This window comes from Mixophyes fleayi, chromosome 5, assembly GCF_038048845.1.
Source record: "Mixophyes fleayi isolate aMixFle1 chromosome 5, aMixFle1.hap1, whole genome shotgun sequence".
Classification (NCBI taxonomy): domain Eukaryota; kingdom Metazoa; phylum Chordata; class Amphibia; order Anura; family Limnodynastidae; genus Mixophyes; species Mixophyes fleayi.
Window position 1 is genome coordinate 180,010,747 of NC_134406.1, and position 16,600 is coordinate 180,027,346.

A 16,600-nucleotide genomic window follows, 5' to 3' on the forward strand; every position below is an offset into this window, starting at 1 on the left:
TGCTATTGCGGACAAGTTCAGAAAACTTGTTAAACCACGCAATACTGGTTTTGTGTACGAAATCAGTGGGACCGCAGCAGATATTAATCTACAAATAACCTCATAACTTTATTTTGTGATTAATGGCAGTTTTCGGAGGATTTTGGGCTAAAAGTACCTTCATAAATAAGCCCCTGAAGCACTAGAAGTGCCTTCATTATAATATTATTATTCTCATTACCTGGTAACACTAATGAAAGTAGGTGTCTACATCTCAAGGCAACAGAAACCTTTTTTTAAATGTTAGAATATGTCTTGCATTGTTACAACACATTGCACATAGCAGAAGGCATCACTGACACACGTCATATGTGATAATATTAAGCAAAGTACAGCTGAAAGGATGTACGCACCCTAGCTAGAAAAACTGTACTTTATTTCTTAAAGTGCTTGACTGAGTCACATTTATTTACTGCTCTGCTGTGTTGTGCTTTGTCACACAATATAATTACTGCAGATTGTACCTCCAGAGCTGTTAACATGCAGCAAAGCTCATTGATTGCCCGTTTGCAGTGCTTTGGTGTGGTTACGCAGCAGTGCTATGGAGAGCAGTAGAGTCTGTTAATACAAACACACGATCAGCCGGCAGAACAGGAGCCAGAGACTACAGTACTGTTGCTGTGATCTACAAAAGCACTTTCTAAAAACAGCGCTTGCCTAATAAAGATATGGGGCTTGTGCATTCACTGTTGGCCTTTTCCGCACTATAAATACTCTTGCTGAAGAACATACAGGCTTTGGTTGTTGCAGGTTTATATCTGGTACATACACTCTGCAACAAACGGGAAGGATATCTGCTCCTCTCTGCATTACAGGATAGAAGGATTTTAATCATTTATAAGGATGCCGAGAGTGGACGCAGACCTCAAGCTAGACTTCAAAGATGTCCTTGTCAGACCAAAGAGAAGCAGTCTCAAAAGCAGATCAGAGGTGAGTTCTATACCCAGCATACATTTATACTATATAGTATATAGTAGATATTACTGTGACTGTTGTATACTGCTTTTTCCCAGGAGATATTGTTACTTTTTTTTATCTTGACCACATGATCAACTGTAAAAACATGATAAAATGCAACATATTTTGTTGATTTTTTTTTTACAGTCTGCACAGGGGATTGCAATTGTGACATTAATTTGGTTTGCAAATAGCAAAAAAAGTTTGACTAAAACCTGCAGAAAAAAGTATAAATTAACTATAAACAACCAGACACAGTAAATTGCAGAAGGTGTATACATACCTCAAAATAGTCCCAGGACAGTTTCTCATCTATAGGTGGAAATTTCCAATGTGGATTTTTTTTATTTAATTTGCTAAATCGGAGTACAGTTACACCTAAGGTTTTATAGCAGGGGATAATGTGTGGGGGGGAGAGAGAAGATTTGTTGGGCTCCTACAACTCTTTCACCTTGTTTAGTAATTCACCTTGACAGCTGAAAGAACTCATAGTTCTGGTTAGAGGTGGATTAAGCAGGGAAGGGCATTTAGAAAGCCAAGCTTCCAGCACTTGTAAACACAAATGACAATGACAGTCGGCAGCAGCACCGATTCAAGTACTGTACAAGTATTTTTCTGTGGACACATTTTCCTGGCATATGTCACACAGGGACTGTTACTTCCAACAGGGGATGGATTAACCCATGCACTGCTAGAAATTGTTTAAGGATTATGGGAAATAACTACATGCACCATGACAACAATATACATATTCTTCTATGTATCTGGTAATATACTCCCAAGCTATACAGTATGTGCATTCCTTTCGTCACTGCCCCAGTAGATTATTTTCTATTCTTTGCTGCACATATTAATAATCACATTTTTACAAGTTATATTGATTGCAACATTTTTGTGCATCATATATTTCATTTGTCTGTAAAAAACTCAACCTTATTCCCTAAACATAACTGCAAATCATATGACTGTAATTAGACAGTGATATTAATAACACAAAGATTACTGCTATACAGTATAACTGTGTTTTACTATACATTGCAGTAGGAAGTCACCTTCAAGGCATTCTTGCTGCAGCAATTCATAGCAGACATGTGCTCTAGTCACTACAGAGTGGGTGCCTCCCTCTGTTGTAGTGGCTTTCTTGGAAATTGCTTTGTCATTCCTAGCTTCCTTTCTCACTTATATTATGCATGTGTTATTCAAGGTGACAGACATATATAGGGTACTCATTGATCTTGTTTTAACTGAAAAAATGGATATCAATCATTGTGGCACGCATCTCTGGGACCACTGCTGTAAAACAACACTGCATTGCAGACTGCGACTGTTAACGGCAAGCTTTTTAAAGGGCCAGGCCTGTCACTCCTGCTAATGCCTGCACCATTCAATGTTTTCTTGTATGCAATTACTCTTATCATTCTTTCAGCTGGGAATGGGATGGATGTTTATTTTCCTCCTGTTTTAAACTGATTAGTGACCACTGTATATACTCCGAAGAGCAATTAAGGGTAGCCACTGTTATTAGTCTGATGTAGAGCAGATTGCTGTTGTATTACTATTGCACTCCAAAACTATTCTGAAATCCATTGTATCCTATATTTGAAAACATTTTACAAGGATCCTCAGCTGTTGTGCATGTGCATCCATGCACGCAACCTGTGGTGCACTCTGCACAGATACTTATAGATAAAGCAAGTCTCTTTGAGACTAATAGCACAATGCAGCACTTGACAGCATTAAAAAATGTGCCATGTTTCTCTGCATTCACTGCTAATAGTCAATATAGTGTGTATTTGAGCGTGACACATTCACAGTGGACTTGGCAAAGAAAACATAGGGCTAGATTTACTAAGCTGCGGGTTTGAAAAAGTGGGGATGTTGCCTATAGCAACCAATCAGATTCTAGCTTTCATTTATTTTGTACCTTCTACAAAATGACAGCTAGAATCTGATTGGTTGCCATAGGCAACATCCCCACTTTTTCAAACCCGCAGCTTAGTAAATCTAGCCCATAGAGTGCAAACGATTATTTCAAAGTGGGGAGTTCACCGCCATAAGAGTGATAATACGTGATCAGAAATGTTTTGGTCTAGTTTCACTGTTTATTGGAGCTTACAGAAAGTGACCTAGTCTTCTTGAATGTCCAGTAGACTGCTAAATTAGGGGAAGTCCTCCCAGTCTTAATAGCATACTTACTAACTTTGGAGATGTCGCCTCCGGGAGTGGAGATCTCCATGCTCTGTTTTGAGGGCTGTGGCCACCCAAATTGTGTCATTAGGATCTGCCATATGCTAAACAGAACCAAATTTGGCCAATTACATCAGGGGGCGGGGTCAATACTGCATATTGCCTCCCATCCCACTTCACCAACCACATGGGCAGTTGGGAGTCTCCCAGACATTCCAGGAGAGTAGACAACTATCCTTAATAGAGAGCAGGCAATTATCCTGGGTGGACTTTCCTTCTGCAAGGTGGGCAGGGCCATGATATAAACTGTGGCAGGGGTGTGAAGACTTGGTTGCGTATTGAGTTGGGTGAGGCTGGACAACGTAATTGCCCGACCCACTTTTCACAGCAAACTGTATAATCAAGCCCCACAAACTCCTTTTTTTTAACCTTACCTCTGGATCTCTTGGAAGCAAGGTAGGAAAAGAAAACAAGTATAAACTTGCAATTCTGGGACACAGGGAGTTCTGTAAAAAATGGTCTGTGTAAAAGCACTGCACAACATGTTGGTGCTATATAAAGGTCCACACAAAGTCTCTTGTTGGGTACACACCTATGCAACTATGGTGCAGATCATACGATCCATGACCGCTTGGTCAGATATTACATTTGCGTGTGCGCTCCCAGAATCAAAACGCATAGCATCTGTTGATTGGTTTTCTAAATTTCCTAAAAATCACGATCTGCGATGGAACAATGTCTTTTCAACAGATGGTTATGAGAGATGAAGATCACAGGTCTGAAGGTAAATCATGTAAGTGTGTACGCATGTATCGGCATACTTATCGGACTCAAACGTTGGTAGAATTGTTACAGAATTGCATCTGAAGTATGATTGCATAGGTGTATACCCAGCTTTAGAGGTAGGAGCAAAAGCAATAGGAAAAAAAACATTTTTTGTTGCGTGAGGGAAACGTAAATTGTACAACTTGATTTAGGGATGCACTGCCTATCCCAACTCTGAAATTCAGTGAATAAATTGAGTTGGACAGTACAAAAGAAAAGATATGTGGTCCACAAAGACAAAATAGCTGAAAGTGCATACTGTTTGATAAAAAAAGAAATGGAAAAAAAAGAAAACCCCTCCCGTCCATTTTGGACAAGCCCAGCCTACTCAGAATCAGGGCTGGTCCTCTATGGTGGGACGCAAACTATCAATCGAGCCCCACACCTATAGTTAATCGGCTCAATACTGAGCAGCTGGCTGGTGGGTGTCAGGAAATTTTTTTAAAATATAGTGAATGCACTTGTGGCATTATAAGTGCCAAGCATGCGTATGGATAACAGGGCATACTTGCTCTTGCAGTGTCACAACTGTGCACTGCATGTGTTGTCCAAATCCTGCAAAAGAAATCCTGTGTCCCCATCCTAAAAAAAATGTTATTGCCCCCCTAATAAATGAAATAGTGTTAACTTGTTGTGCCCCCAGTAAAACTCATAGTGCCCCCAGTATTAAACATAAGTAATTATGGTACCAGCAGTATTAACTAACAAAAAATGGTGCCTCTGGTATTATAAAAATAAATAGTGGTGCCCTCTATAGGCCAAAATGAATAGCAATTATAATAATTTTATTTATATAGCTCTTTTCTCCCTATAGGAATCAAAGGGCCTGAGTCATTAACAAGAAAAAGCATAAAAAAGGAGTTACTTTGCACCTGGGCAAAACCATGTTGCATTGGAGGGGGAGGCAAATTTAAAATGTGGGGATAGATTTATATTTGGGGTTGGGCATGTTCTAGATCTACTTTAAATTTCAGTGTAAAAATAAAGCTATCAAGTATTTGTGTGCTAGATGAAAAAACAGCCATATCTAACTTATGTGTAAAATAATACATTAATCTGCACCCCTTGCATTGTAACATGGTTTGTCCCGGAGAACATTTACTCCTTTTCTTGCCTTACTTTCCTTAATGTCTCAGGCCCAAAGTGCTTTGCATTTGCAGATTATAAACACACATGATACAAAATAAACATAAATGATTAACAGAGTACAGGTGTTAATGCCTAAACTAGTAGGGCCACGGATACAAATAATCTAAATAGTAGTGACCCCTGTATTAAAAAAAAAAAGAATAATTATGTCTGCGGTATTTTAAAAATAGTGTTACCCCAGTATATGCTTATGAAGGAAGCACCCCTATTATTATAAGGGGTCACTAAAATGTATTTTTTTAAACTGGGGGCACTACTTCAAACGACTTTGCAGCCCATCCATAAGAATTGACTTTTACTCCTTTGCCCAAGCTTGTTTTTTGTTTTTTTTTTACTAATTTAATGACTCTCAGTCAGCAACAGGATAAAAACTCACTCTGGTTTAATACTCTGCTCCAAAATATTTCCTTATGGAAAGTAGAACAAAAAAAGCACAGCAGAAACCTATATAAATCAGACTGATTCCTCTTGCACTTTTGGTCACACAAAACTTGATTGAACAATTATACATCCCCCTCTCCCATCACTGACTACGATCTGAACAGTTTGATCGTAACAATATTTTCTTTTTCACATATGACCAAATGTTTCCTTCACCTCAAGCTTCACTCTTACATTCCTCCCAATAGGTCCTATTAAACCAATACTGGCTACATACTTCTATCCCTTGCTGAAAACCTCTTGTCAGCTGTACCTCTCTAAGTCCTTTGCCCATACTCACCCCTACTTCCAAAGAGGAGACATATAGAAGTAGTGTCCAGCAGACGTTGTAGTGTTCGGAGAAACTGAACTTTGGATTCTCCCAGTGTGACCTTCTGGAACAGCAGTTAACTGCTTTTCTAAGCAGTGTTTTTGGTGTTTTTTTTACTGGTGATATTATGCAGACAAGTCTGCTGTGCTGTCTTGCAGTGCTTACGGCCACATGCTTTATGTATCTGGTCTTTACCTGATGCCCTTTGGTGCCAGCTGTCTTAAATGGCAACCTGTTTCATCTAGATCTTGCTGGTCATAGCTTTCACACACTAGCATTTCTCTGCTCCTGTTCTGTTCTGAATTCTGTCTGCTTTCTGGTATCTGACTGTGGTTTATCACCCCAACTATCCTGTTTGCTGTCTGGACTGAGCCTTAGCTCATGACCCCAACTTTACTGTTTGCTCCCTGTTCCAAATCTTAGCTTGTTTATCCTGTTTGTAGCTTGGACTGGATTTTGCCTATTGCACGATCATCACTGCTTTGCCATTTTTTCCACCCCCTTCCTGGATATACAGAAAACTACCACAGGCCCTTTTGTATACCCTATAAAGTCTATGCTCTGTAATAGAAGATCCATAAGAAACATAACTGCTATAATCAATTTCCTTAGTGAATAATCAGATCTAGCAAACATTATAGAGACCTGGCTAGACTAAAATGCGGCCCCTATATTGAAGCTGCAATCCTACCTAATTACTCTGTGATTCTCTGCTCAAGACAGGACTGCAGGAGAGATGGAGTGGACAATCTGCTTTACTAAAAAAACATTTAAACATAGATCCCACCAAGTAGGAATAACTCACTCATTTGAGTGTACTGCTGCCCGGAGATCTACATGTTTGGGTTTCAGATTCTTTCTCATCTACCACCATCCTGTAGATGAGAAGATATGCCTACAAGAAATCACAAATATTGTTGATGGCCTAGCCCTAGTCATGGGAGATTTCAATGCATGGGTCGATGATAAACTCTCACACCTTGGCTAAGTTCTCCTTTGCCCAATGAATGCTCTGGGTCTCACACAAAGTATTGCTTCTGCTATGCATACAAGTGATCAAGTACTTAATCTTGTTTTGAGGAGCAGATTAGAAGACTTTGACCTAACAATTAACCCAGTTTCTTGATCAGACCACCACCTCATATGGTTCTGTCATGACCCCTCAAAATATAGCGTCACCCATGGAGATAACCAGGTATCGTCCTATGAGGGGTGTTCTCAGCTACTGAAAAATATGGATCTCTCTGGTCTAATGGGTGCCAGTGAGGAATCTTGTTCTCTTGTTTGTTAATATAATAGGGATGTGATGGTCACAATGGTCACTATCACTCTTGTTCATATTGGCCCACAAATGACACCACCAGCACTTGATTTGAGAACACTATTGGGGAGCTAAAGAGGAGGGGGTTGCAGGCTTAAAAGACGATGGCTGATTAATTGCATGGTAGAGGATAAAATTAAAGAAATCAATTATACAGAAGAATACCAATCCACAATAACCCGTTAGAAGCCGGAGGTCTTGTCAAGTGAGATTATGACAGCAAACAACAGACAAGCTCAGCTTTTCCTTACAGTGGAGTGACTTTGAAGTCTCAGACAATCATCTCCCAGACAAAGTGTAATGTGTTTGCAATCTTCTTGGGTTGTAATCTCAATAGCGGCAATGAACTTGTAAATGTGGGCAATCTGGCCTCTTGGACTAGCTTGACTCCCTGGATGTAAAAGACATTGTGGAAATTACCCTAAGGTTGCTTCTCACGACCTGTCATCTGGACCCAGCGTTAACAATTCTTGTAATGTTTCATTGTACCAGTATTTTTATTGCATCCACATCCACGTCTACACAGCAAAACCTAAGTACTCTTAACCCAATCCACTTCTCATTTTCACTAAAACAACTATTTTCTCCACTGACTGCATTGTCCTGTCCTAAACAGGCTGCCTCTTTCTATAACTAAACACTCACTTCAGCCCTAGATAATGCAGCTCCAGCTACTACATATGAGTATACATATAGTCTTTGACGATCCAAACCCGAACCATGGCACACCAAACAGACCCGCTACCTGCAAAAGTGCTCCAGCTCTGCAGAGCGCCACTGGAGTAAATCTATCCAGATTTCCTCCACTATACAGTAGATGCATCCTTTCATCTTATAGTACTGCTCTTTCAATTACCAAACAAATATTATTCAAATCTCTACTATCCACCCAGTCTTCTAACCCATGTCACTTCTTTGTCACCTTCAACTCACTTCTCTGCCCACTTGCACCTTCTCCCCCCTTCCTCCTATACAGCCACCTATTTCAAAGACAAAATGGACACCATTCGATAAGACATTTCCTCATGCTACATTACACTTACTCCACCCATTATACCCATCTTTACCTACACACCCAGTCCTCCCTTAATTCATTCTCTCCAGTAACCTACATCCTGTCCCCTCAACCCTATTCCCCTCCAAAATCTCCACTCCTTTTGCTCCACTGCATGCCCACCTCTATCTCACCTCTTCAAATTTCTACACTGTCTCCCTGTGTCCTCCAGAATCAAATTTAAATTTAATTTAAATTACTCACCCGTACCTACAAAGCCCTCAACAACACTACCCCTGCATACATCTCAAGTCTCATATCAAAATACTCTCCCTCCTGTCCTCTTAGATCAACCTCTGACCTGCGTCTTGTCTCATCTCTGGTAACCACCTCTCACTCTCGCCTACAAGATTTCTCCCGTGCTGCTCCCCAGTTATGGAATTGACAGAAAAACCCACTAGGGGTTGATGGCACACACAGGAGACCACCAGGGAATAATGCCTACTACTACTGCCTAAGTGGGAGAGTAAAGGAGAAACTAATGATAATCAAACTTCTCAGCTGCTGCAAATCCGCGGTGGATTGCAAACAGCCACCATAAGTGATCGAACACACAAAAAAACACAAAACTAGGGTTGCGCTGCTGAGAGTTTAATTAGTATAAATTTATACTAATTAAACTCTCAGCAGCGCAACCATGGGGCAGATCCAGACTATTGATATACCCCGGGCGATTTTAGGGGGGGGGGGGCAATTTAGGCCCTGCCCCCTTTCTGATTTCTAAGGCTGCCGGCGGCTGCACACTATGTGCAGGTCTGCTCGGCAGTGGCAGTGTGCTGCCCCGCTGCTCTGATTGTGTTTAAAACACAATCAGAGCAGCCGGGCAGTACACTGTCGGCAGCAAGCCCCCGCCCCGATCGCCCCATCCCCCCCCCCCTTGTATCCGCCACTGGCACAACCCTAGTTTTGTGCTCCAGTTATGGAACTCCCTACCGTGCTCAAGCAGACTTTCCCACACCCTTTAAATCTTTAGATGCTCTTTGTAAATGCATCTCTTTTTTAGTGGTGACCTTATCCCCCATAACACTATTCACACTAATAGACCCTCACAACTGTCTAAATATTTACTCTTAACCACATTTGCACCTCTTGTTTCAGCTGTGCCCTCTTCCACTTAGAATCTAAGCTCTCTAATGAGCAGGGTCCTTCATACCCTTTGTTTTCATATCTGCATTTATTTTGTCTATCTTGCTTGTCCCTATTTTATGTATGTACTGTATTCCCTACTGTACAGTGCTGCGGAGCACTGTGGCGCCTTACAAATCTATGATAATAATATTATTAATAATAATAATAGTATTTGCCAAAATAGTACAACGCACAATTTTTCCTGAACTACTAAAGGAAGCAGTTGTCAGACCTCTTCTACAAAAACAAAACAAAACCTTCTTTAGACCTAGACTGAATATCTAATTTCAGACCGGTATCAAACCTTCCACATGTGTAAGTGTTGTAGGGTATTTAGAGTGTAAGCCTCTAATGGGTCAGGGACTGGTGTGAATAATTACACATTCTCTATACAGCGCTGAGTAATTAGATTAACAATATATAAATTACCATAAATAAACTAAAACCTTTCTTGGGAAAGTTGTTAAAAATCAACTGGAAATTATATTTATGGTCAGTTCCAGTCTATATCAGTCAGGAATCAGGAGACATAGTACTGAAACAGACCTGGGGGTATATTTACTAAACTGCGGGTTTGAAAACGTGGAGATATTGCCTAAAGCAACCAATCAGATTCTAGCTGTCATTTTATAGAATGTACTAAATAAATGATAACTATAGGCAACATCTCCACTTTTTCAAACCCGCAGTAAATATACCCCCTGGTGCGTGTGCTTAATGCTCTTTTGATGGCGTTCTTAATCCTCCTGCTTCTCTGCAGCATTTGGTACCGTGAACCATGAGATTTTAATAGAGTGCCTGAAGAATTTGTGTTGACACAAATGGATGGCACAGTCCTTCAATTAGTTTCTCACTGGCAGGTCATAGAGTGTCTTCAGGAGTATACTCATCTGCCCTAGAGCTCCTGTCATGTGGTGTTCCACAGGGCTTATCCTATCTCATATGCTATTTGAAGTTATCAAGCTACCAATGGGTACTTGGGGAGACCCAAGTAGATTCTGAAATAATCAGACATCTGTTTGGGTCTCCCAGAAATGCAACAGCCAGGCTGTTAACTTGCCAGTCCTGTTTCTGCCACATAACTCCTGTTCACCATTCTCTTCACTGGCTGCCTATAAGATGATGAATCTGTTTCAAGATTGGCTTATTAAAATTCAAAGCCCTACACAGCCAGGGTCCTGGGAAGTTGAAGCAGCTTCTGATTCTCCCATGCTTCATTTGGGACTAAAAGCAATTAACCTTGTGGCTCCTACTTTCTGGAACTTGCTGCTTCGTTCAGTCCGCCAGGCTCCTACTCTAGTTACCTTCAAAACAAACTAAAGACTTACCTGTTTAATGAAGCATTTCATTAGTGCCCAATCATTTTCTAAAAAAAACAAATGCTTAGCTCTCTTTTCTGTACTCTGTTAATCCTGTATATGTTTATTTTGTACCATGTGTTTTTAATCTACATATGTAAAGCACTTTGAGTCCTATTGGAGAAAAGCACCATATAAATAAAATTATTATTATTATTATTATTATTATTATTATTATTATTATTATTATTATTACTACTACTATTCATTTTTGGTATGCCGGGTGCATCATTCTTTATTTTGAAAATAAGTGGGCACCATTCTTTATTCAGATAATTATGGGGTACCACTATTTATTTATTTATTTTTTTATATTTGGGGCAATGCTATTTAGATTATTTGTAACGTGGGGCACTACGAGTTTAGGCATTAACACCGGGGGTACTACTATTTCACTTAGTAAGGGGGCAATAACAATTTTATTTTTTTTGCAGGATTGAGACAACACTTGTAGTGCACATTTGTGGCACTACATTTGTTGCCTATGTGTATGCTGGTTCTTGTAGTTCTACAAGCTTCAGCATGCAACAGTCATGCGCTGTCAGTGCATCCTGACACTTGTAGTGCCACAAGTGCTTGCACTATATTGTACAGAATTTTCCCTGGTACCCACCGGCGAGGAGCTCCAAGAGAGGCCAATGCTATTCCGCATTGGGCTGATCATCTGTAGGAACAGGACTCAATCATTGGTTCAGCCTTCCCCAGGCCGGACCTGATGCCCGATGATGGGTACTTTATCAAGTGAGCTATTCCTTCTTAATGACAAAATGGAACTCTGTGTGATTGTCAGAGACCAAGCAAGACACAGGTCTGAGGTACACCTAAGAATGTGTTAGGGAGAATATTTTGAGATGAAATTTGAGAAGTATGAAGGGGCGATACTAGATGCCAAATGAGCAAAGAAGTTCAACGAGAGAAGAGGTGTACAGTGAGAAAAGTAAAGTACTGAAAACAGAGCCATGTGGTACTCCAAAGTATAGTGAGAGTGGAGAGGAGGTGTGCCAAAAGTAGGGACACTGATCGAGTTGTTTAAAGAACAAGAATTGAACCAATAAACTGCTATGTCACAAAAGTCAATGGAGTGGTCGGTATGAAGGAGCAAAGAGTGATCAACAGTGTTAAAAGTAGCAGAAGGGTCCAAGAGGATGGGCATGGAAAAGGGACCCTTAATCTTTGCTGTAAGTAGATCATTTTGTGAGGGCAGTCTCAATAGAATGTTGAGGGCAGAAACATGATTGCAAAGAGATGAGAAGTGAGTGAAAGGAGAGAAAGTGGGTTAGGTGGTTGAGCAAGTAGTTTAGAAGCAAAGGGGAGGAGAGTTGGAGTGCAGTAGTTGGAGAGTGAGGCGGAGTCAAATGTGGTTTCTTTTGAGAATCGGAGACATGAGTGCGTATTCAGGGCTGCCAAGAAGAATTCAGGGCCCGGGTACAACAAATCCATGGGGCCCCCCTCATAGTGAAGTAAGCCCCAAAATTAAGGCGGCGCAAAAAAATTAAGTGTATGGTCATATATTCAGGGGCGTGGCTAGCCAATTTTTTTTGGGGAGGTGTGGTCATGCATTTGGGGGCGTGGCAAACGTGCCATTGGGGCGTGGCTAACATAAAAACCACTAGGCTCTCAATTCGCCGGAGCGTCACATATGTTCAAGCACTCCTGACTTTCAGGACATCTACCACCACAGGGTAGTATACAAACAATGCAGTGTGTACACAAACAGTTCAGTCTTGGCCTACACCTTACATTGGACACAACATTCACCAAAAATTGGTATTGTCCCTACTAGAATCACAACATTTCATACACTGTGCTGCTCTCTCCTACCTGTTCTTCTCACTTTCTCCACCTGTGGCTGCTGCTTTCTTTAGTTGTGGCTTGTCCGGATCCAGAAATGTTGAAGGACCTATTTTGAAAAAAAAATGGCTACATTTAGAAAATTACAGCCAGCCCCAGCGTTAAATCAATAGCACCCACGATTAATAATTAGGCCTTCCTCCAGCCCCAACATTAAAATAATACTATTCACATTTAATAAATAAACCTATATCCCTTCCTGCAAACAGCCCCAGCAATACCTATTTCCCGCAACCATCACTGCCATTAAATAATTCATAGTCACATTTAATAAATAGACCTCATTCTCCCTAAACTCACCCCAAGATTCAATAGCCCCAAACCACCCCATCTTAAATTAATAGTCCCTACTATTAAATTGCCTCACCATCACCCTACAAACAAAATAGCGCCCATTAATTAGCTGCCACCTACCTCACACACACTACATTGCAACAAGCCCCCTGTGCCATTACACACACAATACTGTGCCCCTTCATCACAACTACACTGTACCCCCTTATGCTCACACTGCGACCTCCATGCTGCTTTTCCCCCTTCTTTTTTACTTTGTGCCTCTCTCCCACTTTTTTTCCTCCTCTGTTCCTCTCTCCCACTTTTTTTTTTATTCCCCTGTGGCTCTCTCCTTTTTTTCCCTCCTCTGTTCCTCTCTCCCACTTTTTTTCCCCTCCTCTGTTCCTCTTTCCCCAATTTTTTTTTATTCCTCTGTGGCTCTCTCCTTTTTTCCTCCTCTGTTCCTCTCTCCCACTTTTTTTTTTATTCCCCTGTGGCTCTCTCCTTTTTTTCCCTCCTCTGTTCCTCTCTCCCACTTTTTTTCCCCTCCTCTGTTCCTCTTTCCCCAATTTTTTTTTATTCCTCTGTGACTCTCTCCTTTTTTTCCTCCTCTGTTCCTCTCTCCCACTTTTTTTTTTTATTCCCCTGTGGCTCTCTCCTTTTTTTCCCTCCTCTGTTCCTCTCTCCCACTTTTTTTCCCCTCCTCTGTTCCTCTTTCCCCAATTTTTTTTATTCCTCTGTGGCTCTCTCCTTTTTTTCCTCCTCTGTTTCTCTGTCCCTTTCTTTATAGTACTGTCCCTCTCTGTTTTCCTCCCCTTGCCTCTCCGTTTCTTTACTTACCTTTTGTCAACTTCTTTCTTTTCTTTTCTGCTCTTCTGTCTCCTCTTCTGTCTTCTTTCTTCCTGCTGGCTGCGGCGCTCCTCACTGACTGACAGGCGTGACTTGATGACGTCACGCCCGGCAGTCAGTGTTAATGGAGGAGAGGAGGGACACGGCGCCGCGCGATCACGTGAGTATTTATTTTATTTTATTTTTTTTAATTTATTCTTCCTCCCAGCTCCCAAGAAACCCAAGACCCCCCCCCCCCCCCCCCCCGCGGGAAAAAAAAAAAAAAAAAAGTTTAAAAAAAAAGCGCAAGACAGAAAAATAAAAAAATAAAAAAATTAATTAGCAGCGGGGGCCCGGCCCGGATCCCCTGGCATGGCCGGGCCCGGGTAAACTGTACCCGCTCCCCCCCCCCTCTCGGCGGCCCTGTGCGTATTTAAAGGAGGATGAAAATGTGCCAGTAGAAATGGTTTGAAGAGGTGAGTAAGATGTAGTGGGTGAGAGTGAGCGGAATAGTTGGGAGGCAATAGGATCAAGAGAGAGACTGTCAACCAATGATTATGTTAGCTCTAACCTATTTATGTTTTTACATTTTTGCAAAACAATTTTACATAAACAAATACATTTAGTACTTGTTGTTTATGCATGTTTGTGGTTCTGTAGACTCATGTATTTGTAACTATTTTTTTACAGGTAGATCTGGTGCGCACCTTTACATTCCGTAATTCTAAGCAAACCTATACCGGGATCCCCATAATTGCGGCAAATATGGATACTGTGGGCACATTTGAGGTGGCAAAGGCTTTGAGCAAGGTGAGTTTTAATCAATAAAAATGTTGTGGGCTTGAGACAATACATTTGTTTAGTTTCCTACATTGTAAAGAGCATATTGTTCAAAAAATGAATTAGTGGTTTTAGGGCTCTCCTTTTTAAGCGTTGTGTCACCCTAACTGTTTTCTGGCAGATATTATGGGCCTGATGCAGTTGGGCTTAATTCACTCTCTAAATAATAGCATGTTTACCCCCATATGATGAGTAGTTGGCATCTGAAGATGCATCCAGCTCTTCACCTGCAACATATATGCCAGGTTTAAGTCAGGCATACATACTGCCACATACGCATACACAAGAAAAGTTTGTTAACATTTGTTTCAATAGCGAAAAACACATTCGCTATCAGGCTTGATATAATACAAAACAAAAAAGATGGTTGTCAGTGCTTATCCTTTACACTGCATATCTGTGTGTGTCTAGCAAATAAGAAAACATGAGGTATTAGTTCATATTTTGATCAAAACATTTAAGCCTGCATCCCAGCGTCGAGGGCACCTAATTATGTGCAGGTCCTACACTGACCTATATGCTTTAAACACTATTAAAATGCAGTTAAAATCAGATGCACTCACCTCCCAGGTATAGGGGTTTACATCTAGCAAAGGCTGGCTTGTGAGCCACACCCAAATGTGCCTTAAATAGGCTTGATGGACAGCTGCTGTGACAATAAGGCAATATTTTGGAACAAAACCAGAGAAAAATAAGCCCGCGCTCGGTATATCCCACATTATATATGGTACCGGCTGCTTGGCAATAAGCCTGTGCTTGGTATATCCCATATTGTATATAATACCAGCTGCGTGACAATATAAATGCCCATATATGTATACAAAACAAAAAAGACAGTTGTCAGCGCTTATCCTTTACACTGCATATCTGTGTGTGTTAGCAAAATAAGAAAACATGAGGTATTAGTTCATATTTTTATAAAAACATTTAAGCCTGCATCCCAGCACCAAGGGCTAGATGTAAACCCCTATACCTGGGAGGTGAGTGCATCTGTTTTTAACTGCATTTTAATGGTGTTTAAAGCATATAGGTCAGTGTAGGTCCTGCATATAATGAGGTGCCCTCTAAAGATCGGCTACTGACAGTGGATAAAATTCTGCTTCAGAATGCAGCTTTATAATAGCTGATAATTACCTGGAAAACACAGGAGATTCATTGCTGTTACACATCAAATTGTAGCTGCTTTGTGTTCTCTGCATGTCATTAGTATTGCCAGACAAAAGCACAATTCTCAATTGCAATTTTTAAATTCTAAAAAATTGCTTATAGATCACTCATGAAAATAAATTGAGCAATTTTCCTCAGAGGAAAAAAACAGCTGAAAAATTACAAGTGTGACACTGCCTTAAAGATTGTATTACATTGGAGATTTATCTACAGTGGTTACGTCAGTAAAAATCACAGAAAAGTGTTTTAAAAATGTTCTATAGACATCAATTATATGTTATTCTAGCAATCCTGGCAGTTGCAGCTGACAGCAGTTTAGCCCCATGGATAAAACACGGTTGGAAAATGCAGCTTCAGCTATGATGGGAAGGGCTTACTGTGCCAACCTTAAAGGGTTTTACAGATTGTTTGATGTTTCTATTACTGTCAATAACCTGCCGTTACTTACTGACCACTCCTAATGGTGCCGCTTCACCAAAACAGTCACTGACCACCTGTAAGTGTCAACTGTGCACCAACGCTCCCAGTTGCAGGAAAATACTCAATGACACCAGCAGACTCCCTCACTAACACCTGCAACTGCTTTTTGCTGCGTGGTGTGTGTAATGTTGCAGCACCCTGGCTGACTGCTTACTACTTGAGATTAGCTAGTCGGTGCTTTGCTCCCTAAAACTGCCAAGTGGCTGTGTACTGTCAGGATTAGAATCCTCCCAGTACTATCAGATGGGGCTCCGACACTGCTGTCCTTCGATCCCCATGTTGAGATTCAGTTTACTGCTGGACCGGTCGCCGCTCACACACTCACTCCTGCACAGTACATGCACACTCTGTATGAAGTTACTATGGGGCCCCCTAGCCCTCAATTTTAACCA

At 41.0% G+C, this 16,600-nt stretch overlaps 1 protein-coding gene across 1 annotated transcript in view; it reads left to right on the top strand.

The window, feature by feature from the left end:
- Positions 1 to 511: 511 nt before the first annotated feature.
- Positions 512 to 16,600, top strand: part of GMPR (guanosine monophosphate reductase) — a 73,838-nt gene continuing 57,749 nt past the window's right edge. The window contains exons 1-2 of the mRNA XM_075213106.1: positions 512 to 969; positions 14,412 to 14,531. Coding sequence (XP_075069207.1) covers positions 883 to 969; positions 14,412 to 14,531 — 207 coding nt within the window. The 5' untranslated portion in view covers positions 512 to 882. The remainder of the gene's footprint in view (positions 970 to 14,411; positions 14,532 to 16,600) is intronic.